This window comes from Lonchura striata, chromosome 11 (assembly GCF_050655825.1).
Source record: "Lonchura striata isolate lonStrDom1 chromosome 11, ASM5065582v1, whole genome shotgun sequence".
Classification (NCBI taxonomy): Eukaryota; Metazoa; Chordata; class Aves; order Passeriformes; family Estrildidae; genus Lonchura; species Lonchura striata.
In genome coordinates, this window is record NC_140713.1 from 3,221,919 (window position 1) to 3,248,115 (window position 26,197).

The following is a 26,197-nucleotide window of genomic DNA, read 5'->3' on the forward strand; positions in this document are numbered from 1 at the left end:
TGCAACACTGCACCCCAATAACCACTTGGCACTTGTTTAATTCACTTTCTTTTTGGGCTCCTAGTCTAAGTGTAATTTATTTCTCTGCCCTTCTTTGCTGACTAAGCATGCAATGCTGTTTGCCCCAAAAGAGCAGTATTTCCTTCCAGCCCTACTTTGGTATCAGCACTGGGTTCTGGTAGCTGTGGAATCACAATAAAGTCTCAGCTGGTCTGGGGGTGGCCAGCAGGGAAAGCAACTGGTGCTGCCACAAAAACGTGTGGTCTTAAACCAGTTTCTTGAAGGCCCCTGCTCATTTCCCCAGGCTAACGTCGAGGGACTGTGGAGCAAGCCCAGGAGAGGGGATCTGATGGTTGCCCAGGCTCAGCCCCTGGGGGCACCTCACCTGTGCGACGCGGGAGAAGCCTCGCAGCACCAGGTCCGCAGACTCGCCTGGCTGCAGTTTCATCAACGGTGGCTCCAGCGCAAACATGGGGGCGGCACATTTGGGGCTCTGGGAATCATCTTTGGGGCTACTGAGGGCTGAGATGCCCTGGCCCCCCTCCTCAGGTGGGCTGTAGCATCCCACGCTCCAGAAGAGCTGATAGAAATGGTGGCCCCTGTTTGTCACTTTGAACCGATGAATACAGGGAAGGAAGCTAGAATAGAAGGCAGGATGGAAAATATTATGGGAATAGCTATTTCCCTGGTCATCAGATTGCTCCCAGTGAGCAACCTGAGGTGTTAATAGCTTGGAGAAGGTCTTCATTTCCAGCTCTTAATGTGGACCAGAAATAGTATCTGATAAGCTGCCCTTCTGATGTCATTATTGCAAAGAGAAATATGTTTATAATGGTAATGTAGCATTTTCCAGGCAAGGCTAACAGGACCTGGTGTTTTCCTCCAAAATGTTTGTTCTGGGGTGATTCATACTGTTGCTGTATTTTGTATTAATCTGTGCCCAAAACTGTAACTGAGTTTTGAGATCCTGCACTTGGGGACTTTGTGTGTGGGGATATGATTGCAGGCATTCCCAAAAGCCAGCTCAGAGGCAGTTTCTGGATGATCCCAGCAAGCTGATAAAAATTGTCTGCCTGCTCCAGGAGAGGAAACCAGGGAAGCAGGGCCTCTCTCTCGTTGGTAGCAGCCTTGGTTTTGCACTGGTAGCCATCTGTAGAAACTTCATTTTGCAATAAGAAACTGTTTGGAAGTGAACTTTGCAAACTCTGCTGGCAGTGAAAAATTGAGCGAGGTCCTGGGCAGAGCAGGGCAGCAGCAGAGCCCATGAACAGCGTGAGGAAGCAGCGGTGCAGACCCCACACAAACCAGAGAGTTTCCATCTGCCTCTGGGGCTGCTCTGTGGGTTCCTGCCTTCCCGGTGGGAACTGTCACCCTCCTGTCTCTTTGTTCCCGGGGCCCCTGCATGCCATTTTGGTGTGATGCCATCTTCCCTTGGTCCCTCAGCCACAAGGAGAGACCACCTCATCTGGGCACCATTTCAGGAACCTTTTGTGAGCCTGCCATCATCACTTGATCATTACTCACTGTCCTGCTGACAGACATTTATGTCCTCACTTGATCAAGTAATAATCAAGACACTAGAACTAAAGAAAATTCAATGGCAATTTAGCGACTTGTTTCTCTGACAGTGGCTTTTGAGGGTGTCCAACAACTCTCAACTGGCCATCACATGTTTCTAAAGGAACCTCTCTGCCTTCAGGGAGTCAGGGCTTTGGACACTGAAGACCTTGCCTGAAGGACTACAGCAAAACTGCTCTTTGTTGAGACAGGAGCAGAGGTGGGAGTGGAGAGATCTCCTACCTGAATTGGCATCCCAGGTTGAGCTCTGGGGCAAATGGTTTGTCTATGACAATTGTGCTGCCAGTGCCCAAAGCCACCAGCCGACAGGCAGTCCAAAGGCTGTCCCCAGTGAACAGCTGGATAGTGTTAGCGAAGAGTCCAGTGTCATCCAGGGTTGCTGTGACAGTCACAGGCACCTGACCCCTAGCAGGGATCACTCCTTCTCTGGGTTCAATGGTGTAACAATGGGGTTTGCAAGGCTGTAAGACAAGCATAATATGCATTTAGGATGGGAACCATACACCCTGGTGTCTTGTGGAAAAAAAGACTAAAGAGGGGATGATAAAAATCATAAAGACTTAAAATCCCTAAAATAGAGTATTGGGCAACAGCAGAACTCCTACAACTTGTCTTTTCCCCTCCTTTAACGGACTCACCTAATTAACCCAGTTCTGCCCAACCCAAGTGTTGCCTTCATGGAAGACAACGGTGACCTGGTTTCAAGGAACAGCACGGCAGCCCAGTCTCTCCTGGGCCACTCGGGCTAACAACACACGCAGGACACCAATGTGGTGGACGGTCAAAAGAGTTTATCTTATCTCACGGGTTTAAATAGTCTTGGGGGACTCTGCTACGTCAGGAGGGGTTGGTAGGGTCTCTAGGGTTAGTTAGGAGTGGAAGACTACTGGGTTAGGTGTGGTTACATTCTTTGGGGTAATGGATAACATGTTGCAGGGTGAGAGGGGGATGGGGGTCTTTCTTTCCGTCACATCCCAAAATCTTCCGTTCGCCTGTCCCTATCTACTACATCTCCCCCCTCCTTTTCATAAATAAAATGAGGTAGTCGTAGATATAGGCACTGGAGTGAGGTACAAACTTGTTACTTGGTAAGGAAAAAGGGGTTTGGTAAACCTGAGTAACTCTCGCAAGGTGAGTTTCGAAGGCTTTTGCAACTGACTGTGTTCGCAGTTTTTGGTTTACAGCATTTGTTGCTGGCCCACGAACAGAATGTTCGCCTGTTCTAGACGGGCTTGAACAAACGAGACCAGCTTGTTCAGCAGGCATGGTCCTATGGTAATAACAGCTAAAAGCAGTATTGCTAGCAGACCTACCAGGGCGGAAATTAAAGTGGTGAGCCAAGGTGATTGATTGAACCAGGATTCGAACCAACTCTGCTGGGTTTCCCCGTCTCTCTGAGCCAGTCTATCTCGGAGTTCTGCCATGGAGTCTTTAACGACTCCCGTATGATCTGCATAAAAGCAGCATTCCTCTTTCAAAGCTGCACACAGTCCTCCTTGTTGCATGAACAAGAGGTCTAGTCCTCGCTTATTCTGTAAAATTACTTCTGAAAGCAAAGAGACTGATTTTTCTAGATAGGACATAGATTTCTCGATCTTCTGCAGGTCTTCATCAAATGTCATTTGCAGCTGAGAGAGTCCGTGCTGTTGGGTTGCGATGGCTGAGACACCAGTGGCTGTACCAGCTGCTCCCAGGCCGAGCAGCATTGCGATAGTTATACCTGTGATTATTTCTCTTTTGTGGAGTCTGTCAGGTTCTTCGAAAAAGTGGTACACTTCTTCATCTGAGTGGTACAGGACCCTAGGAACAATCAGAACTTGGACACAGAAGTCAATAGAGTCATTAAATTTGGCAAGGAACACACAAGGACTCACTCCGGATCGCTGGCAAACCCACATCCCAGACGCGGATGGGACCACCCACTTATTGGTTTTTCTGTTGGGCTTGACAACTGCGGTGTAGAAGTTGCCTTTCTGCTTTGCTAAGGTTGCATTGTTAAACATTTGCCCCGTCTTGTGATTTGACTCAGGGTGATTCCTCTGCGGGGGAGTGTCCCATCTGCACTGGTGGGGGGCACTAGCTGTGGAGTAACTGAAGGGGGTGTTTAAAGCAATGCCTTCGTAGAAAGGGGGTTTAACATCATAACAAAGCCAACAGGAGTTAGTCAGGTTCGGTTTGGTTTCGTTTAGGGTTAGAAAGGTAGCTTCTAGCATACAAACACAGGGGTGTTCCACGGGCTGGTGGAGGGTTCTATGTGACCCTTTTGCAGCTCGAGGTTGACCAGATCCAGCAAGGCTGCCATTCGAGGCTTTGACAGGGGCCACTGCTCAACCCATACGGGGTCTGGTGATTTCCAAGTCAGTTTGATTGGCAGCAGTGGGTGTACGGCAGTGGCCCTTAATATAAATTTGTAATCCTGACTCCTAATATAGCAAGGATGTCCCTTCCTATCAGGGGTGGAGAGTTTTGCAAAATATAGGGGTGGATTGCTACTGTTTGTTCTGGTCCCTTTTTTGTATGAAGCATTATGGCTACTAATTGGGTGCTTTTCCAAGCTCGGGATGGCCCTCCCGCTCCGTTCACTGGGGGGACTTCTTTGCATTCCCAGTGTTGGGGCCACAGTGCTTGGGGAAAAATCGAGCAGTCTGCTCCTGTGTCTGCCCAAAACTGAAGCCCTATGACATGGGGGTCCTGACTGCCATAAAGACGGCACGTCCCGCCCAGCTTCGGAGGCTCCTTCCCTATTTTCATGGCCAGGGCCACCCAGGGGTCCCGTTCTGGGGCATCCCCTGCTGACCCTGCGGCACGGGCGCTGCTTGCGGTGGTAGTGGGTACGAAGGTACCGCAGGCTGTGTTGCGAAATTCGCTGGCGAGGGTACCAAGCTGGCTGCCTCCTGTGTGGGTATGGGGTATAAGGGCACCCCGTCCCACTGGGGGTTGGCATAGATGGGCCGCATTGCATTCGCGGCGGGAGGAGCCGAGTGCGGCCCGCACGCCCCATCCCTCTCCCGTTTCCCTGGGGCTGGGACCTGCATTCCTTGGCGAGGTGCCCCTTCCTCCCGCAGCTCCAACAGGCTCCTCTCGGGCGTGCTTGGGGTGGAGGTGCCGCGGCGGGCTGCCGTGCCGGCTGGCGACAGCTCACCGCGATGTGACCTGCCTCACCACACTTGAAACATGCCATGGCACTGGTCAGGGTGTGGACGGCTGCCTGAATGGGTGTCAGGTGCTCTTCCCTTACTACATGTCTGATCATGTCAGCCAGGCTGGCTCCGGCTGGCAGGGAATGTAAGATATCTTTGGTGACAGAGTTGCACTGCTGGCGCAAGCAGTCAGATACCACGGGGCCCTTTGCCTCTGCCGGCAGGGTAGAGGAGTCTATCGCTGCCTGCAGGCGATCTACGAACTGTGTGAAGCTTTCGCTCTGCCTGCCTCACGGTGGACCACGGCGACGGCTTGGCCACGACCCGGGAGGCTGCACGAATAGCCTCCCTAGCAGCCCGAGTGGTCGCCCTGAGCTCCTCAGCCCGCATCTGCATGGCTTGTTGCTGAGGCGTGATCATATCATCATGCTTTCCCATAAGCCTGGATAACGTCGATCCGTGTAGTGGCTGCCTCGCGCCAGATGCTTGGGCGAACAGCTTTGTACAATTATCCTCCCATTCCTGTCTAAACACAATCATTCCGGCACCATCAAGTATCATGCGACCTATTCGTTTGATATCAAAGGGAGGCAGGTTGTCATTACTAAAAAGACCATCGATTAATGTGGAGACCATGGCCGAATTGATTCCTTTTTCTGCAATGGCTTTGACAATTGACTGTACATCTTTTGGGTTTACCGGGCCATATACCCTCTGCTGGTTCCCTTCCGGGCCGGTGATCCTCACCGGGAAGGTTTGTACGGCAGCCGCTGGGGACCACTCGGCACAGGCTATTTTTATTTCTCCCCAGTCAGTAAACTGGGCTGGTTCGTATTGTGGCTGCTTTTTGGTGCGGCTTAAAGCTTTACTTGGTTCGGTTTTAAATTGTGTTGGCTCTATTCTCTTCGTCTTAGAGTCGCAGCTGGCTCCTGGCAGCTCTTCTGAGCTGCCGGAGCTGCTGCTGGACTCAGAGTCGGAAGTCGAATGCCAGCGCACTTCCGGGGCTCGGTGCCGTTTTGTGCGGCTCCGACCCCGCTCCTCCCCCCGGGGGTGGCGCCGCTGCCGCCCCCCGGGCTCGCCCTGCCTCCTGCAGGGGGGGGTTTCTCCCTTACATGGTAGTGGCATCAGGCGCGGCTGCCGATCGGCTCCGAGCCCTCTGCCGCTCTCCTCCTCTTTCTCCCGCACACGCGCATTAGCAGAACTCCGCGCCTCTGGGCTCTTCGTGCCGAGACTGCCCGCGCCCCGCCCCTCCCCTTGGCTGCCGGCGCCATTTTCAAAGGGATACGGGGGCGGCGTGGGTAGGATCTCCTCCCGAGCCGCGGCCTCCGCGCCTCTGGCTTCCCCCGCCAGTCCCCGCCAAAAGAACTCTGCGCGCTGCTGCACCTCCGGCAGCGGGTCACTGACCGGCAGTGGTGGGGCGGGTGGGGAAGCCGCGGATTTTTGGGAGGTTTCCGCGGGGGGTCCCGGGCCCCGGGCCGGGGTGGGGGGCGACGCGCCGGGCCCCCCCGGATCCCCGCTCCCGGGCGGATCGCCCTGAGGGCCGGTTTGCGTTGCCGCTCCTACGCCTAGCTTGGGTGTAACTAATAAACACATACGCGCTATGCTCCATGTCTCCTGCTCTTCTATTGCTCCGCACAGGGCTTTCTCTACTTTGCCCCATGCCTTAAGGCTTCTGCCACTGCCTAAGGATTTCGTGTCATCGGCCAGCACGGCTGTGCGTTTTTCCCATATCTCCGGATGCAAAACATTCACAGGGCGTTCAATTGCCCCAAGCTCAAGCAGCCTTGCGATAGCAAGATAAAAGTCTTTGAGCTTACACTCAATGCCCCATTGCTTATGAACCTCACTTACGACCCTGGCGATGGCATCCATGACGACCGCGGGTCCTGGGACATCTCCCTCGCCGAGAACACGGTTTCACCGGTCTGGCTGCTGCTCTTGTCCAGGTGACACCCGCTGCCCGAGCGAATTATTCCCGGGCTTCAGCACCAGTTATGTTGCCTTCATGAAGACAACGGTGACCTGGTTGTAAGGAACAGCACGGCAGCCCAGTCTCCCCTGGGCCACTCGGGCTAACGACACACGCAGGACACCAATGTGGTGGATGGTCGAAAGCGTTTATTATCTCATCTCATGGGTTTAAATAGTCTTAGGGGACGCTGCTACGTCAGGGGGGGTTGGCAGGGTCTCTAGGGTTAGTCAGGAGTGGAAGACTACTGGGTTAGGTGTGGTTACATTCTTTGGGGTAATGGATAACACGTTGCAGGGTGACAGGGGGATGGGGGTCTTACTTTCCGTCACATCCCGAAATCTTCCGTTCGCCTGTCCCTATCTACTACACCCAAGGGATGCTTATCCTCAGGAGAGTGTTCCTTCCCCAGTCTTTCTCTGGAGTGTGTGCCAAGGAAAGCTGCTTTCTCTCTCCTGGCTTCTCACAAAGGCTCAAGGCCAGAGGAAGCCAGGACTGCTCCAATCCCACTCCAGAAACCACACAGCTGGAGGATAATGCTGAGAGCCTGAAGAATATCTCTGTAAAACCAGTTGTGCAAATCCCCAGCACCAAACTATTCTTTCCCAAGGGGCCATCAGTGCTTCTCAACATCCCCTAAATGACCGAAGCCCTCACTTCCCACCAATCATCAGCTGTAGAGAGGTGCCCCAGTACCCTCTGCTTTGGAAAAGTCACCTCCAAATGGTAAGAGCAGAGCAGGAAAACAGGAAGCAGAAAGAAAAGTGGACATGTGCTCTGTGGGCACGGCTCACTGTTCCCTAAAACTCTTGTCATCTGGTTTTTCATGGATTTCACAGATTGGGTAAAAGAGCTGGAAGCTGCCCAAAGAAGGGAGGAAAGGCCTTGCACCAGCACAGCTGTGCAGACACAGCTCCCTGCTACCAGCATGTGAAACCCATCCTTTACACACCACGACCACCCAGCCAAGGTGCATTGCTCCCTGCAGAGGCTGAAAGCAGAATTCTATTGCGGAGTTAGAGAAAGCTGTCCTGGAAAAATCCCTCACTTTGAGGTTACATTTATCCCCCAAACGGCGGGAATAGCAGCAAGAGGAAAATCCATGCCCCTCCTTGGCCCAGGAGGCTGTGGCTGGACTCTCCCACATGGCCTAATGCTTTACCCACAGCCACAAACAAGTCCTTAGTATCAGGTTTTAACCAACCCCACAAGTCCAACACACCCAGCATGAAGAAAAACAAACCTCAAGCCCCTCATGGATCTCCCCATCCAGCAAACATCCCACCCAGCCGCAGGCCCAGCCTACAAGGCCTTCCTGGCTGCACCAGCTCTGCTCCCCCTGCCAGGGGAGCAGCCCCAGCTCCTTCTGCCCTCTGCAGCCTCCAATATTAAACTGCCTTTCTCTGCAGCTGGTGCCCAAAGATGCTCTTCAATGGCACAGAGATCACAGACTGCAGGGGTGCACAGCCCCACATGTCTTTGTGTGGACAGCCCAGCTAGCCTGACCCACAGGAGGTGTGAAAAATGCCTCCCCACGAGCAGTCTGAGGACAGACCCCGCACCCTGCTCTCTACTATGAACAGCAGTCTGGCACAAAGCAAGTGAAGATGGAACAGGGAAACCATGGGGAAATCCATGTTCTCTGGGGAGCAAAGGACCACAGGTTTCTCTTGATATCAGAGCTGAAGACAAAAGATAAAATTAAGGGAGAACTTGTCAACACAATCCAGACTAGATTCTGCTCCAATATCTCTGCAACTGATTTCATTGAGGGGTGCCCCAGCTAACACCACTCCAGAGCCAGGTTCCTCTTGCCTCGCTCAGATAGAATATTGGAGTATCTTGCCTCCTCTCACACAGGGCAATATGGAAATCTTACATTTAAAAACCAAGTCATGGCTGCTACTGACCAGTCTATTTCCCTGGAAAACAGCCCCACAGATGCTTACAATGTCTATCCTGAAGTCTTTAGGGATGAGACCTTTGTTGAAGAGGGTAAAATTTTGAGAAGTAGGCTGTAGTGCTGGGATCCTGCCAAACACTATCAGCCTTGGACTTGGGTAGATTTTTGCCAGCTGTCCAGAGCTCCGTAATTCTGATCTCTATTCCAGGAAGCAGGCAAGAAAGATTAAAAAAAAACCAAAAAACAAAAAACAAAAAACCCACCAAAAACCCTGAAAAAAACAAAACAAACCACAACAGGGAAAGCTAAAAAAGCTTAACCAGCTCAACTCCACTCAAGTTATTTCTTTAGGGACAGCTACCACTCTTCACCTGAAATGCTGGGCTTTTTGGGGGAAAAAAATATATATTCACCTCCAAATTTAAAAGGATTAAAGTAAGAGAACCTTTTAAACTACAAATTGTTGGTCGACAGGCAAAATCTTTGCAAGAAATCTCAAGTTAAGACCAGGCTGACAGTTAAACAACTGGTTATTCTGGTGGGGAGAAACCCTCCTCTTTAAGGTAAGCAGCCTGATAGTTGAAAGCAACTGTTTTGTCAAACTTCAGGCTCCCTGGCACAGCCTGCACTGCCTGTCCTTTCTGCTGATTTACATGCAGTGCCACAATGGCCCAGGTTCAGATGTTTGGCACCATCATTTCCATGTCTTATATTAAAACATGTAAGTTTAAGTCCTCGCAACCACTCTTCAAATGCCAGCTTTCTTTTCTTTTACAGAAAGCTCAAGGTTCCCAGAAGTCTGACATCCTCTTTTGTGCTCAGAGAGATGACATTTAAAAACAGGTGTTTCCAAAGTTAATAGCATTTTAAAGAACAATTAACTAAAATTATCCTTGATTGCTGCTTAGATGAACTACCTTCTGTGTCAGACACTGAGATTACCACCTCTAAGGTGTGAGCTGTTTGTGCCACCGATCCCTCCTGTCCTCCTCAGCAGCCTGTGCCTGTTTTCCCCAGGAGAATCCCTGTACCCTTGCACCCTGCCAGGAGCAGTTGCACAAAGGCACACATCTCCCCTTGCACTCACCAGTGGGTTTCTCTCATCCCCAAACACGCCGATAAGATGCTTGCCCACTGTTTGGACTTCAATTGTAACTGGAATCTCTGCAATGCTGTGAGGCTGGACAATCCCACAGGGTTTGTGGCTGGAGTAGAACACAGGAGAGTCCTCCTTGTGTTCCTGGCAGGGACAGAATCAAATGCAGCTTCAGAGGGACCTCTGAAGAAATTTTACACTCCTTAACATCCACCGCAACAGCAACTTACACACATTTTTAAACATCCCCAGGACAAAGGTAAAAGGCACAAACAAGATGCAAGAATTGTAGGCTTAGCATTCTCAGGGGTTCCTGCAAGGAGGCTGCCAGCACAGGCACTGGTGTCTGTGGATGCAGCAGCTTTTCACAACCCTCTAATATCGCCCACAAGAAAACACCCTGAAGACTGGAACATCAACTATCCTCAGGAAGTTAAACTACATCCTGAAGTTTACATTCAGGTAGGATCCTGTTCTCAGCAGATCTTTAAGACAGAACAGAAACCAGCAAGGCCTTATCCAAACCCTTTTTTACCCTAATATCTCCTCAGTAATATTTGAGAGGAGGAGGAGGAGAGGAGGAGTTGGATGCGATGCCAAACCTGGGGAATAAGCCCGTAGCAGCCAAGAAGATTGGTGCTATTTGCAATGAGGAACTTCCTCTGGTATGGCACCTTCGGCCGGCACTCATCATACAGCAGGACTTGGGGGTACACGTGCAGCTCAGGAACGAGACACCTGGGCAAAAGATGACCCCGGGCAATGAGACACTGAGAGAATGGAGAATGTTTACCCCCAAAGATTGTGAAATGGAGCATAACACATTTGTCACTGTCAAACGGACATTTAACAACCCTACAGTGGTAAATTGCCTTCAAAGTCTTCCTGGTCAAACATGTCTTGTAAGGGAGAGGCAAACCCTGAGCGGCAGCGCCAGAGGCTGCCAACTGCCCCAGGCAGAGCACTTTGTTCCGCAGGGGCTGCCTCAGCTCCTCCTTTACCCAAGGGGGCTTGCAAGGACTCCTGTAACAGTCCCAGTGATCTCTGGGGAAGCCTTCTCAACAAGGATCAGTGCTCACTAGGGCTCAAGGAACACACAACTCTAGCATCTCAGTAAAAATTATTCTCTTCTCTCCCACGGTGCTGCTGCCCTGCTTGAGAACTCAGCTGTTTGCCCCAGCCTTGGAGGGTATGAGACACCCCCTGCCCTGCAGAGTGGGTGATCTCCCCTCCCAGGTCCTACAGCTCCCTCGGTCCCTCACTCCACAGCTCCATGCACTGACTGTCCCCAGTTGCACTTGCTTGACAAAATGGCAGCCCAGGCACTGACTGGCTCTGCCTGGAACAGGGAACAGCACCAGGGAACTGCATCCCTCCTGTCATTAAATGACAGCCAGAGCAGCATAGCAGGATGGAATTCTGCTGCAGCAAGAACGACTTTTGGGTCGAGTCTGAGAACATTAAAGCTCAAAACAGGAAGCAGAGGAAGGAGGAAAACTAGAGCTGACCTGCCTCATCAAGGGCTGTTTTCCCCTCCTAAGACCTTGCCCTCACCACTCTTTCTGTGAGCCACTTCCCCCTGCCATGTGCCCTCATTGACAGAACCAGACCCTGACTCTCAGCAGGCTGCTTTGTGTGTCCCAAACCAGTGCAGGGTGGTCACAACCAGCACAACTCCACCTCTTGCAGGAAGAAGGAGAGGAGGCCTCAGGAAATTTGCTCCAGCTCAAGCACCAAAACCCAGACCAATAAAATTTATCATTCCTGGTCCCTTTAGGAAAGGGCCCAGAGCCGTGCTGGGCAGTGAGCAGGGGTGCTTTTCAGCACAGGCTGATGTCCAAGCACCGCTGTTCTCATGTCCAGCTAGGCACAACAGGAGGTCATTAGACAGCACTTCTCCTTGGGAGCTGCAGCCAGCAAACCCCGTGCAAGGCAGCGGCTGGGGGAGGCCAGGGAAGGGCTGGTACCTGGCTGTGATGACCAGTGATGCCACTCCCTCGCCAACACCCTCCAGGTCCACCAGCATTCTCCGACAGAATTCCATCACTGTGTTGGAACACAGGGTCACTTGGTGGAAGAGAAGAGCAGTGAATTCTTCCTTACAAAAGCTCATTACCCACGTGTGATATCCTCCAGCTCTTGTTTCATGGTAAGGAAAGGGCAGATTTTGCCTTTATTCTTCTGCTGGCCCATGTGTAGAGCACAGTCTCAGAGTAGCAAAAGTCTTCTGGCAAGACCAGATTTGTTAAACACACCTTGGTATCAGGGCATAGGTCAGCCAAATTAAAACATTAGACTGAAGCTCTATGGACCACTGTATTCAAATTAAGAGGCCAATTTTTCATCTGACTGCAATGACATAAATGCAGAGGAAATCTGACTTGAACAGAATGAGTTCAGCTCTACAGCAGGAAGCTGAGGGCAAAGTGGGGCCCAGGAGGTGCTGGGCAGTTCATGGCTGCATTTTTTTGTCTCCACTGGAGTTCCCTGCAGTGAGCACAAATCATTCTGCTCCCCAGGAGAAGGGAAATGAGACCGAGAAGCAAAGTGCTTTTTACAATGACATTCCTCTAACAGCCACCTTCTGTCCTCATCCTCCCTCTGCCCACTTGCAGTCAAAGAAATCTCTCTCAAAAAGCACAAGAATGGCTTCAGTACTTGACCATATGGTATGTGATCTCAGCTTGTGATTTTGGAAACAACAGGGTGCTCCTTGAGGAACATCCCAAGGAAGCCAGCCAGCAGAGGCCTTTCACCAGTGCAGATCTCTCACTCACACAGGGCTCCAAGTGCTCAAAGCTGGCACCAGAGCTAAAGCCCTCCCACACTCCAGGGAAGCTTCAGCCCTGGTGCTGAAGCATCTGTGGCTGGGCTCTTCCCATACCTCGATATCCTGGTGTCCCTGGGGCAGGATGGTCCCTTGGCTGGGATTCATTGTAAACTCCTTTGGCTCCACATAAAAACGAATTCCCTCCCTCCAGGACGGGTCACTGTCGCTGTGTATCTGATCAAAGACGTTCACAGCGGGCTGGGTGCCATCATCCAACACGCGGAGCTTGAACGTCACTGGCACCGAGGAGGTGTTAGTCAAGCGACAGCTCTGGGTGTAGGGAAAGCCTAGGAAAGGACACAAATATCCATTTAGGCACCAATTATGACATAACCCTTGGGGTGAATATCCCGGTAGGATGAAAGTGTGACTGGAGTTTAGCTCTTTATTGTCTGAACTACAGCTCACCGAGAAGCTGCAGGAAGAATTCATCATCACTTAATTGCCTTTGACACTGATTCCAAACTGCAGCCTTGAAAATGCCTACTCCTAGCCCTGCTGAATACTGCAAGCTTCTCTCTTTGTGATGGGGAAGAGCTCCCTCACCTGCCTCAAACCAGCACCAGTTATTTCTCAGTGATGGGTCTGCACCCAGACCGAGGATTTACTCTGAGAATTCAAGCTGTAAAATTCCCTGTTAAGGCTACCAACACTCCCACCCTTTTCAAGATCTATAAACAGTGAGTCGTCATTGAGAAGAGGCTACAGCAAAAGAAAGTGAGGATGCTGTCAGGAACTAGAACGTGATCCAAAGCACCCTAACGCAGTTCTCCTTTGCAGGACCCTTAAGGCAGCTCTTGGTTTGGGCCAAACAGACTGAGTACTTGACAGCTCAGAGCCCATTCAGCTGGGGGCAAACCCGAGCCTTGCTTTGAGATTAGCAATTGGGAACCATGGCCCACCTCACCCAACAAACGGGGACATCACACCCGTGCTGCTCACCGTGATTGCTGCCTGCAAGGGCTTACCCCACTTTAGCTCTGAGATTTGCTTTCTGTACTGGAAAGTCAGATCCAGCCAGGCATGGTGGGGATGCCCTGCAGAGCCTGGACAGCAGCCACGACCTGCTCTGCAGTGGACATCTGGCTGGGCTGGCCAGCCCTGTGGGGAGGAGGCTTCTCCCTGGGCCTGCTCACCCAGACTCATTGGAACACAGATGGGGAGAAAAAACAACTGCAGGTACAGCCCAGAGCTTCTCTGTGCCCATCAACAGTGACCACTGCCAGCTCCAGCAATGACTCCAGCAGGGAGGCAAGGGAGGCACAAAAAGGACAAACATAGATGTCAAAACCTCAAATGAGACTGAGGTCACCACATGCAGACAACAGCCAGCAGTTAAAAAGAAGTAAAGATACAACAGCTACCTTAGCTAAAGAGACTTTAGGAATTAAATCGGACTAAGCAGGATGAAGCTCTTGTTTCAGAACCATATTTCTACCTGTTGCCTTTCTTGTTTCATTTATTCAAAAGGCAACTTAACAAGTGCCTCAGTGGTGATGCAGGGTGGAGAAGAAGCAGCTCAGGAAAGGCAATTAGTTTTCTTAAAAAGTTAATGAAAATCATTATTACGGGTTTAGGCTTTGTAGTGAAGAGGGGGGATAGGGGTCTTGGGGGGTTTTGGCTCTGGGGGTGGGCTTCTCCGTTGTGAGTTTTTGGGAGTTGTGGCGTGATGCCGTGGGCGGCTGTGAGGCCGGAGCCGAGGTTCGGCAGGGAGCGGAGCTTCCCTTCCTCCCGCTCGGGATGGAAGGTCGGCTGCTGCTGCTGCGGGAGGTTGTGTGCTTGGCCCGGGACTGCGGCTCAGCGCTGGGATCCAGCCTGCCTGCCTTCCCCGCTCCTGCCTGCTGCTGCTGGGCAGTGCCCAGATTCCCTCTGCCCGTGAGTTTGCAAAAGGAGCATTTCCCATTTCCTTCCTTCCTTCCTTCCCTGCCAGTGCCGGCTGGGAGGGGATCACTGCCCTGCCAGAGCCTTCACCTCCTCCTGCTGTGATCATAATTACACCAAAGGAGAAAAACACTGTTTGACAGGTTGGAAACTTCTGCTTATTGTGTTGTTGTTTGTGCTGATATATTCTAGTAAAGAACTGCTATTCCTTTTCCCATGTTTTTGTCTGTGAGCCCTGTAATTTCAGAGGTATAATAATTTGGGGGGAGGGGGTCATCTTTCCATTCCAGGAGGATTCCCACCTTCTTTGGCAGACATCTGCCTTTTAAAGCAGGACAGAGACACCAGAAAATACTGACTTTCTATGCCTTGGTTCTATTTGATCTCACAATGGCAGAATGCTACCTGAGGCACCAGCCCTGGAGTTCACACCCTGAAGAGGCTGCTGTGGCAGAACAAGAGCGAGGGATGCTTTGGATGTTCAAGTGCTCCATTGTGGAACACACAGATCCCTCACGCTGTGTCCCAGCCCAGGGAACACTCACCAAAGGAGATGTCCCCGAAGCTGAGCTCATCGAGGTCGAAGTGTAAAGTTGGTCGAGTGACATTGCCCCTGCAGTGGCGAGGACAGAGGAGGACATGGCTTGGTTAAAGGGAATTGCAAAGGTCCAGTGTTGTGGCTTGGGGGCATAAAACCTGGTGTCAGGGCACTGCGGGGCTCAAATCAACACACCACCATGTACTCGGCACAGGGCCCCTGTGGACAGGAGGCAGCTAAAGCCAAGTGGCCAGCAGCCAACAGCCACTGATGGGGCTTTGGGCTCAGGGCAGGCAGGAAAAGCCCCATGGTTGCTGGTGGCCCCATGAAGGACCCTGAACACACACCCAGACATTGCCCTGTGCCTCAGTTTCCCCATCTGTAAAGTGAGGGACATAAAGGTGCCTCCACAAACTTCTGTAACCAGCCTTTCCAGCCACAGGTTCCCTGCTTTGCTACTTCTGAGCTGGAACTGCTGCTCCCATGGAGGAGCTTTCTCAGGAGAGTTTGACCCATGCAATTATTACAGACAGTTTAGAGACATGAATCCAGGGGAGCCCCAAACATCCTCTGAAAAGAGCAGCAACAGTTCTACGCAGTGGACAGATGAATCCTAGAGGAAAGGAGCAGCTTGTCAGCAGTGCACCAGCTGGCACAGCCAAGAGCAATAGCTTCAACAACCAAACAAGGGTGTCCTGCATCTAGCACAGCACCTCACCTGTCCTTGACCTCAGCAGACAGACTCCAAAAGTCACCAACTGAAAATCAGCACTTGAAGCTGCACAACACTCACGAGTTTATTTCATGGCAGATGCCAATCAATGCCCACTCTGCCTTCTGGTTAAAAATCAAGGACCAGTGAACTGTGCCTCCTATTGTGTTCATAGGACTGCCACTGGCTCTGCTCTACACCTCTCAACAAGAGACACCTGCCCTTGCTCAAGGAGAAAGCTGCTTATGTAATAAAATCCCATGAGCAATCTGGGGGAGGGACAGAGGAGCATCAATTATGTGATGGTCAAAGGTTCCCTCTTGATTTCCAAAATAAAAAAGCATCACTTTTCCTCCAAAAACAAAGCTAGCATGATTGTTTCTCTACTATAGGCAGACTTACTCACCACTTTTCTCTTGCTAAGTAGTAACTTTCTTGTTCTTTTTTTTCCATCTCCCTTATCTCATTGGTATAATTGACTGCAGATTGCTTTAATTTCTTTACTGCCTTGACCCAGTGCCTCCCAAGAGCAGCAGCCCAGCTCCAAAGCTCCAGAGCAGCCAGCATCAACTCTCCTGGCTTACCCTACATGATCCTAGCAGCACGTGGCTCAGGCTAGCAGGGACAAGCCCTCATGCTGCTGTGGTGCTGAGGACTGAGCTCTGCCTCCCCTCGTATCAGCCCTCCTCCCTTTTGCTGGGCCAGGATTATCTCTTGCCTTGGCACCAGCCCATGGGATGACGCCCCTGTCCTTGGCACAGTTCCTGCTGCACAGTTCCCTGTCTCCCACATCAGCCCTTTCCTGGCTGTGGAAAGGAGCTACCAGGGCACTCTCTGCACAGGAGCTGAGAGCACAGCTCGTGCCCCACAGCATGGCTGTGAGAGGTGAGGTGAGGCTGCTGCTGCTGCCCATCTGGGATGGATTATTAACACAAGTTTTTACAAACACTGCTGCTGGTGCAGAGTCACCCAGGCTGGCCCACCTCCAAAGCCCTGGGGGCCTTGCTGGCTGTTCAGCGGGACATCCCAGAGCAGCTACTGCCCAAAGCTGATCCATCCCACTGCCTGCCATGGCCCAAGGCAGAGGGAGATCCCTGCAGGGAAGAGTCATTCCAGCTCCTGGGTACCACACAGGACAGGAAGCATCCTCACACTAAAGCAATGCCAGGATCAGAGCAGAGATTAAGACCTCAGGAAACACCTTTTTTCTCTACTCAGCCCCCAAATGAGGAAGGTGGGGGATGTCCCAGATGTGCCCACCAAGCTCCCACAGTCCTTACTTGATGGTCAGGATTGCAGGCACAGGAGATCCAGCCACACTGAACCGGACTTCTTCCTCAAACCTCCCCAGCACGGTGGCGCTGAAGAAGATCTGAATAGTTTGGATCTCGCCTGGTGTAATGATGCCCTCCTCAGGTGCAAACTTGAAGAAGCCCACATTTGTAGTTGAAGGAATACAGGTGAAGGGAGCATTAATAGCTCCTTGGTTAATCAGCTTCACCTGCAGCAGCAAGAAAGCAAAATGGAAATATACATGGAATCTTGCCTTTTTGTGAGAGTTGTTTTCTAATGATGCAATTAAGACCCAGAAATGGCAGAAGGTGCTATGTGCTGCTGAATGGCAGAAGTTAAAAGATACAACAGGACAAGGTCTGCCTTTAGGTTTTCATGCAAAGCTGTGGTAACTCCACATAACTGCTGGAACCCTGGGGTTATCCCATGGACACAGAGCAGTCACCTCTGGTCAGCACCACCAAGCTCATTCAGACCTGGCCCTGACAGCAACATGGGGTGACTGCAGCTGCGTAGTGAATTACCACAGAGCTGCTGCTGCTGCCCCAGCGAGCACAGCTTCAACAGTACCATCTACTCATTCACCTTTTCTCACACCATGAAAACAATACATTGATTAGGAGGCATCAGTGTCTAAATATATAGACAGCACCATCTTTTGGTAAGAAAAATCTGTGTGTCTTTGCCTTCCCCAGCCAGGCTTTTGAAAGTGTCCGCCATGAGGCAGTGCTTCATTTTCTACCTCTTTCAGTTGCTCTCTCATGATTTTTTTGTAAACTTGATACCATTGTCAGGGGAGGAAAATAGGTAGAAAAATCCTTTGCTTTATTCCCAAGAACACGTTTCTCTTTCTAGAGTCAGAAATACACTAAGGCCAAAGCGTGGTGAGGGATTGGTCAGCAAGGGGAAGAATTCCCAAGCCCTTTGCAAGGGCCAGCACTGAGCCAGGAGGCTGGATGGCTTTCCTGTGGCTTCCAGGAATGAGCAGCAGACACTTGACTGGAAGCTGTTTGCAGTGGACTGGAGTCCAAACGCAGCCAGTTTGTTCCAGCTGCTTCTCAACAGCCCAGTACAAAGGTGCCTTGTGTCTGGCACTGCCACAAAAGCCTCTGAAGGTGCAGCTGTCTGACCCGCTGTTGCTCTCATGTGCCAAGGGGTTGTTTTGCAGGAAGCCTCCCAGCTGATCCCTAAGGAAGGCTGCCCAAAAGCAGGGACTGGGGCTTCATGAGCGACTGACACACTTTTCTGACCCCGCCAGATTTGACCATTATATCAAATATTCCCTGCTCACAACTGCCCAGGTTGGCAGGAATTCCACAGCTCCACCAGCCTTGCTGCTGCCTCAGGAGCCATCAGGATCCATCCCAAGCCCTGCTGCTCACCTCACAGATGCGGGGGTTGTTGCAAGCATGTTCCCAAGGTTCCCTGAAGGACAACTGAGTTCAACCAAGGGTCCTTGGCCTTCCCCTCTGAGGTGCAGGGGCAGCCTGCTCTCACGGCCTGGGGAGAGATGTCCATTTCAGTACAATAATTCCATCTGTTACACTGCATTTTCCAGGCTGCCTCAGGTGCTAGTCCCCGACTCTGAGCTGGATGCAACCAGCTCCTGATGCTGCAGGAGAAAATATGGACCCTTCTCTTCCCTCAGGAGATATCCCTTGGGGCTGACTTGCAATTTCTAACCCATTCCTTGGGCTAGTTTCCAATTTTAGCCACCAGTCTGCTGCGTCAAAAACGTTTCTGAAGTCCTGTAGTCATAGGCCAAGGTGTAATGGGTACAAATTGAAAGAAAGGAAATTTAGGTTATTAGATATTAGGAAGATATTAGGAATATTAGATATTAGGAAGTTAGATATTGGGAAGAAATTTTTTACTGTGTGGGTGGTGAGACACTGAAGCATATTGCCCAGGAGTGTTGTGGAGGTTCCAGCCCCGAAAGTGTTCAGAGCCAGGCTGGATGGGGCTTGGAGTGACCTGGTTTAGGGGGAGGTGTCCCTGCCCATGGCAGGGCCCTTGGGACTAGATGACCTTTAAGGTCCCTTCCATCCTTACCATACTGTGATTCTGTGGTTTCCTTCCCATGCACTTAGAGGAGCTCAGAAATCCATTCAGTGCAGGCACAAAGCTCATCAAGAGTTTGGCAATTACCAAACTACCTGGCCCAGTGGCACACAACTTTGTTGCCAAAATCCTCAACTTCTGGCACTCAGCATTGTGTTCTACTTCCACAGACTGAGCTGCAAGGTGACAATTCCCACACAGGGACAGAAGCAGGTGCTGGCCAAGGGTGCTCCTTCTACAAACACCCTGGGCTCACCCACTCTGGTCTGGTGGTGCCTGGGCAGTGGGAGCGATCCAGGGTCAGGGAGCCCATTTCTAACTCAGCTCCTACCAACTGATGATGGAGCCATGGCAAATGGACCCATCCTGGAGGTCAGTGGCCTAGAGGGGCTCAGTGCCTGTTCACTAAAGCTGTTGTGCTCTGCAGCTCTTTGGCCTTTGAGGGAATATGCTGGCAAAGCCATGGCAGGAAAACCTCTCCCTGCACTGCCTGGGTTGTTCTGGGATCAGTAACCCAGACACAGGATTCTGAGCCCTGGCCTTGCACAGGAGACTCCCTGGAAGCTGCAGGGCCAGTGGGGATATGCCAGCACTGCCCTGCTGGCCAGGGACTCTTCCCAGCAGTTACAGGGGAGCCCAGTGGGCTCAGGCTTGCACCGTGGCTTCACTGTGGCTGAGAGCAGCAGGGGAAAGGAGCTGTACCTGAGATGTTGCAGTAAGCCATAATTTGGTATTCCAGTGCCTCTAAGGGTTTGAAGGTCACCTTGATTTCAGCCCAACTATATGGCTGAATTTCTCCCTCCTAGAACAGAAAAGGGACAGCAAAACACTTATCTTCAAACTTCACATTTCTTGTTTTCAACCACAGTCCTGTAAGCCTTTATTTAGAGCATCAGCGATGAGTGAACAACACAAGGAAGCACTCCAAACCCAGCTCAGCACACCGCTGGAAGCTCTCAGTGCTCAGCTGATCAGCTCCCACTCTCTACAATATTCCTACTGCTCTGACACAAGCTCTTGGTCACATCATGCTGCTGTCACCTACAGTGGGATGGATGCAACTGCCACTGTGCACTGGTGGCTCTTGGCCTTAGATGGCCATAGGAGGCCAACAGAGGCCATAGGAGTAACCAAGAAGAGAACATGATCCCCCCTTCCTTGGAAATAAAAATGTTAGTTTAACCCGTTTTGAAAGAATGCAGAGGTTGGGCTTATTCTGGGGTTTACTCCAAAATGAGAAGGGATTTTGCACTGTGCAGACACCAGGCATTCATCATCTCTCACAATGCCAGTACTCAGAATCAGGGCTCGGGTTGGTGGGAGGACTTGGCAGTTTGCTTGCACAAACAGAAAAGGAAAAGGTTTTCTGTCCCTGTGTGCAAGAGAACTCAAAAGGCCCATTTCAACCTTCCACCCTTGTGTCCATGCTCTCAGATGACACTGGAAGGGACACTCAGAAATACTGCACGACATGGGGATGGGAATTGGCATTTCTAGAATTAACCTTGGGCTGAATTTGGCCTCCAGCGAACCATTGCAAGCTTGAGGTCAGTATGTGAACTGGCAGAGCTGCAACAGCCTCTGCTGAGCCCCACGCACCACGTGTCGGGGGAGCCCCTGCCTACAAGAACTGCTCCCTGTGGACACTGCAATGACAGCACAGAGCACCCTTGAGCTCGAGCCCTGGCAGCAGAGCTCGGCTCTGTCAGGCTCCCAGCCCTGCCTTGAGCCTGCAGGGCAGAAATGCTTCCAGCAGGGAGCTCTGCAGCCGCACCAGAAACTTGATGTCCTCCTTCTCAGCACACCCAGCCAGCTGAGGATCTGCTGAGGGGCCAGGGATAGGGTGGGTGGGAGAAAGAAGAGGAAAACGGGGAGGAGGAAGAGGAGGAAAATGAGGTTCTCAGCTATCACCAATGGCTCAATGCAAAAAATGGCACTGGAGAACAGCATGGGGTCTTCTTGTATCTTTGCCATCTCCTCTTGGACCACACTCCTCATGAGGGAAGTATGATCTTTACAAGAGCCCTTCTCCATTTTTCTCTCCTCCATGAAGTTTTCCAGGCACACCGCTTTTCGGCGCCTGAGCAAGTACTGCCTGCAGCCACAGGGAGAGAAAAGGCCAGCAGATCATTTAATAAGCCACGTATTTGCAGAGAGAAGTGTGAGTGCAGGAGGGAAAGCACTTGGGGAGGAGCAGCAGCAGCTCCCCAGCAAGGGCTGACCCCAAGCCATGGGGGTCCCACATGGATCAGAGGAGAACTTGCTGTTCACTGGCACAGCAGGTCGTTTTACTCCACACTTGCGAGCTCAGGAGAGGTTTCCAAAGCCAGTATCCCTCAAGAGAACCTCCTGGCTCAAAGCCTCTGCCACAGCTGAGGGAGAATCCAGCAGCCACCTCAGTTAGCTTTTCCTACCACTGAGCTGCCTGGGGGAGGCAGATCAAAATCATGGAGCAGGACTTCCCTCAGAAGGGGAGGTGAAGCTGGGCTGCAGCTACATGTTACCAGCATCACTCTTTGTTTCTGCCATTTTGGACCTGCCCTATTCCCTACTCTGCTTTCACAAGAGCATCCCAGAGCACTTCCAAAGGAAATGGATGAATTCAGGCACCTCATCCCTTCAGTGACAGTCAAGGTTTTAGATGCAATATGCATGAAAACAGAGGCTCTGAAAGGGGAAGGGACTTTGTTGTGCAGGAGGAAACAGCAAACTCCTGGAGAGGCCTTTTCATGATCCAGAGCTGTTTGGGTCCCATCCCAGTGCATGCTAGTAGAATGTCCTGAGAGGGAAAGGGTCCTGCACTATCTCCTCTCATAAAAAGTCCTCTCTGCTCTGAGATCTCAAAAGCTTCTCTGACAGCAGGACAGTGGCCCTGGAGCTAAAACCATCCCTAAGACCAGAAGTAAGGAAGAACAAAATGTCCTGGTGGCACTCTAGGACACAAACTGGCATGAAAACACATGTAATTGGAACAAACCCCACAGAACCAAAGCCAAGTTGAAGTTTACTCTGGGTAAACATAGTTGCTTCTGAGGGGAGAGTGGCTCACCTGGGGTCCAGGCTGAGGCAGGCAAGTGGGAAAAACATGAAAATAACAGCCCAGGGAAGTAGCCAGAGAAGGATTTTCTTTTAACATGCAGAGCTTGTATGGAAATCAGACACTAAGGAGATAGAGAAGGAGGAAAGGAGATCGAGAACAGAGGAAAACCAAGAAGCCCAGGGCACCAAAGGACCCTCTCGCCAGCCATTCAAGCAGGCGAGGGTCAATCTCCTGGTCCATTGCAGGCAAAGTGAAATAGCTCCGGGGAGTGCGAGCAACCTGGCCCGCAGCAACCAGGGGCTTGCCACGGCAGTTTTGGCACAGCAGTTTTGGCACAGCGTTTTTTCAGCTTTGGCGTGGCTGAGCAGAAAGAGTGCAGCCACCCACCCTCCTTGTGTAGTGGGTTGTGTCTTTTAGCTGGTTTTGAGGTGCTTGCCTTTTTTTTCCCCCTTTTTTCTTTCTTCTTCCTGCCTTTTTTTTTTCTCCAGAAACGGCTTACAAACGATGGAAAGTCATTGCTGCTGCTGCTGCTGCCAGCAGGAATGTACTAACTCATACTGAACCCCCCAAGAAGGACGCAGCTGTCCAGGCCCCTGGCTGCAGGGAGGTCTGACCCTGGTACTGATATCAGAGAACAGTGTGAAAGACACCTGTGTGTGGTGTCAGCAGGAGAACGATCTGCTCTGTCCAGTGTCAGAACTTAAGAAGTGGAAAGGCTGAGGAGCATCAGGAAGAGCGAAACAGAAATAAACTGGTGGAGTTACACCTGTCCAATCCTGAGAGAAGCTCAGCAGAAGTCCTGCCCTTCTTGTGATCAGGCAAGAGGAGACCTAAGAGAAAGTGGGGAATGGAAATGGGTCTCTACTGGGGAGGTAATAAAATTCTGTCCTGATGCCCATCACCTTCCCAGGTGCCCTGAGAGAATAGGTATGAGGCCCTGGCTCTCGAGTGTCTGGCAGATGACACTAAAGAAAAAATTCTGTCTGGAGAGTCTCCCAGTTGCACTTGTCTGTCAGACACATCACAGCCTCAAGTATTAAGAAGAAGGGTAGTGGTAGTAGGTGACTCCCTTCTAAGGGGAGCTGAGGGCCCTGCAGATCAACTGGATCCATTCCACAGGGCAGCGTGCTGCCTCCCTGGGGTCCAGGTACTGGATATCACCAGGAGATTCCCTAATGACTAAATGAACTTCATCTGTTCACCATACAGTGACCGTGAAAGAATAGAGTTCTCAATATTCAGTGAAATAAGGACAGGCATCAACAAAACTTCCACTCTGGACTTCTGGAGGGCAGATTCAGCCTGTTCAAGAGATGGATTTGGAGAGTACCTTGGGAAACAGCCCTTAAAAACAAAGGGGTCCAGGATGGATGGATGGACTTCAAGAAAGAAGTCTTGAAGGCACAGGAACAAACTGTCCCTGTGTGCTGAAAGATGAGCTGATGGGGAAGACAACCAGCCTGGATGGGCATGGAGCTTCTAAGGGAACAAAAGAGGGTGCATCACCTTTGAAAAGAGGGGCTGGCAACTCAGGAAGTGTTTAAGGATATTGCTGTGTCATGTAGGAAGAAGATTAGAGAGGCAAAAGCCCAATTAGAACCTGAGGAAATCCAGTCATTGCAATCAACCTTTCCTTCCCAAAATGCCATCCTTGGCTGGAGTATAAATGGAACTGGAATGCTCAGTGCTGAGCTCCTGAAGCCCAGGGACACACACCCTAGGGCCAGGGATGGTTTACTTGGCCTAAACCATTCAAAAACACCAACACCCCCCTGCGGCCACACGCCAGTTTCAGTCTTGGGCCATGTCTCTCACTGAAATGCATCTTTCAAACCAACCTCCTCTTCTCTTCGTTCTCGTATTCCTCAGTAGGCAAAGTCTTCCACTGGAAGTGGGCTGTGATGTTACTCCTGTTTTCAATGAACACGGTTGTGTGGTTTGACATGCCAATGAAAGTCTTGCCAACGTCCACGGAATTTGTGCTCAATCCAATCTTGAGATCTACAGCTTGTCCATGGAGGTTTGTCTGGATACTTTCTTCACCTGGAACAAAGCAAAGGAGTCTTTGCTCAGCTTCCTGGCTGCCAGAAAGAAGGAACAGAGCAAACCACAGGTCGCAGAAGAAGGTGTCACAGTTTTTAGCTGAATGAGCAGTTCTGTGTATCAGTACGTTTAGCACATCCTGACAGCTCTGGGTGTACAGAGTGAGGATGTCCTGGGCACCTCCTTAAACTCTTTGCTGGTCAGCAATAAGGGATCCAAGGGATCAGGAGAGACATGAGTCTCATGGGATGCTCAGGGGAGACCCTGGGCAGGCCAGGACTGAACAGGGCTCCTCAGCATCACCTGAAGGACTTTGATGCAGAAATCCTGGTGATCTGAGTGGGTCATCGGAGCACACGGACCAATCTCACTGTGTACATACTGTCACCTAGGGGCCAAATCTCTACAAACACACTGAGAAATAAATGCACCTGGGGGCATGTGGGCAGCAAAAGGAGGCCCAGAGGAACCAATGAAGTGACAGCCCACAGCAGGAGGGGACACAGGTGAGGAAACAAGCAGCCCAGCTCTGTAATATGACAAACCACTACAAAATGAACACCATGAAAATCATTATCATCTCCCTGTCCAAACCCACAGCCACATCAGTCTTGAAATATTTTATATTGTTCTGATCTCAAAAACCAAGCTGGAGCATTGCAAATTGAATAAAAAAGGGACAAGGGAAAGATTAGTAAGTACAGAGCAGCTTCTGTATGATCACTGAATGGGATTCCTCAGTCTAGAAATCAAATGGGAGATAGATGTGAGAGGTTTGCAACAGCATGAATGGCCTAGGAAATGGAGATGAGGAAAAATCTGTCTTGATTTGTCACCAATCAGGAACTTGAGGGCTTGAAAATGTTATTAGACAAAAACTACATATATATGTAGAGGGTGACAAGAAAAAGGGTCTGTGACATGCCAGTGGAGAAGAAGCACCATATGGGACAGAGGTGTGCAAGCAACACATTGTTATGGGAGAGAGTCTGATGGAAACCTCACACCTCACATTGCCCAGGAATAAAATAAAACTTCACCCAGGCATAACCACATGACAGGGGAGAATTAGGGATCCTCCTTCTTCCACTCAGCAACTCCCAAAAACCCCTGTTAGAGGGGATCCACTTTGTCAACTCCCTAAACACCAAGGAGTTCTCAGTTTTCTCTGGGGCAAAGCTGAACAGGGGAGGGACCTCTAGAGGCAATGGAGGGGGATGGGACAACAGGGAGTGATGGTGCAGAACTGTCCCATGCCCCGTGCAGGGCCCAGCACTCACCTGTGTTGCAGCACACTACCAGGGACCCGGAATGGTCACCAGTCTTCAGCGGGTGAAATCTCACTGTCACCTGCATGCTGTCACCAGCGCCCAGAATTCCTGTGGTTGGAACCACGGAGAAAGGACTGCAACACAGAGAGAGGGATCAGGACTGGGGGCACACCTGGGGATGAGATTCCTTCTGCAGTGCAGCTCACTTCAGTTCACTTGGGCAAGCAGGGAGAAAACCAACCACAGTCAGCAGAAAACAGACAGAAAAGACTGAATCAGAAACAGCCACTGACCCACCTCTAAGAAGATCCAGCCCTCACAAGATCCTGTGGGATAAAATTACTTCATGACCCCCATACTCAGCCCTCTGCAATGAGACTCAAGGGTCCGACTGCCAGCAATCCCATCATGGTTTGTGAAAAGCACAGAGAGGGTTCAGAACTATCTGCATGCACAACTTGACACTGACTGCCTCAGGAATTTCTCTTTACCTGCTGCCTATAAACCTCATCTCAAGAGATGCAAATGTTAGGGCACTACCTGTCCTGTGAGATTACAGCCTAGGAATCAGACAGGGAGAGGGAACTTCTCCTTGAAGACCAAGGAATAATTACTGCTCAATTTGCAGTGTGGTTCTTTGGTTTATTTTACCTTGAAAATGTGCTGATTTAGCCTAAAAAGGGCACATTTTATCAGCATTTCGATGAAAGCTAAGAAAAGGAGCAATCAAAGCTCTGAAAGAGTGCAAATGCAGATTAGAGCAACACAGTGACATGGAAACCCAAAAGGAGGATGCCATTTGCAGACTGAAGGATCTAATCCCAGCTAAATGAATCACCATT

General features: G+C 50.9%; 1 protein-coding gene across 1 annotated transcript in view; it reads right to left on the bottom strand.

Annotated features, from left to right (window-relative positions):
* The window catches only part of LOC146766348 (axonemal central pair apparatus protein HYDIN-like), a 76,282-nt gene that overhangs the window by 32,437 nt on the left and 17,648 nt on the right, over nucleotides 1-26,197 (bottom strand). Inside the window, 20 exon segments of the mRNA XM_085589336.1 lie at nucleotides 386-638; nucleotides 2,761-2,848; nucleotides 4,422-4,472; nucleotides 4,979-5,322; nucleotides 6,004-6,117; nucleotides 6,355-6,449; nucleotides 8,637-8,789; nucleotides 9,678-9,830; nucleotides 10,289-10,424; nucleotides 11,654-11,732; nucleotides 11,807-11,870; nucleotides 12,571-12,803; nucleotides 14,943-15,010; nucleotides 16,928-17,148; nucleotides 17,974-18,137; nucleotides 19,704-19,803; nucleotides 20,913-21,096; nucleotides 21,416-21,426; nucleotides 23,876-24,084; nucleotides 25,365-25,489. Of these exon segments, the coding sequence (XP_085445462.1) occupies nucleotides 386-638; nucleotides 2,761-2,848; nucleotides 4,422-4,472; nucleotides 4,979-5,322; nucleotides 6,004-6,117; nucleotides 6,355-6,449; nucleotides 8,637-8,789; nucleotides 9,678-9,830; nucleotides 10,289-10,424; nucleotides 11,654-11,732; nucleotides 11,807-11,870; nucleotides 12,571-12,803; nucleotides 14,943-15,010; nucleotides 16,928-17,148; nucleotides 17,974-18,137; nucleotides 19,704-19,803; nucleotides 20,913-21,096; nucleotides 21,416-21,426; nucleotides 23,876-24,084; nucleotides 25,365-25,489 (2,845 nt within the window).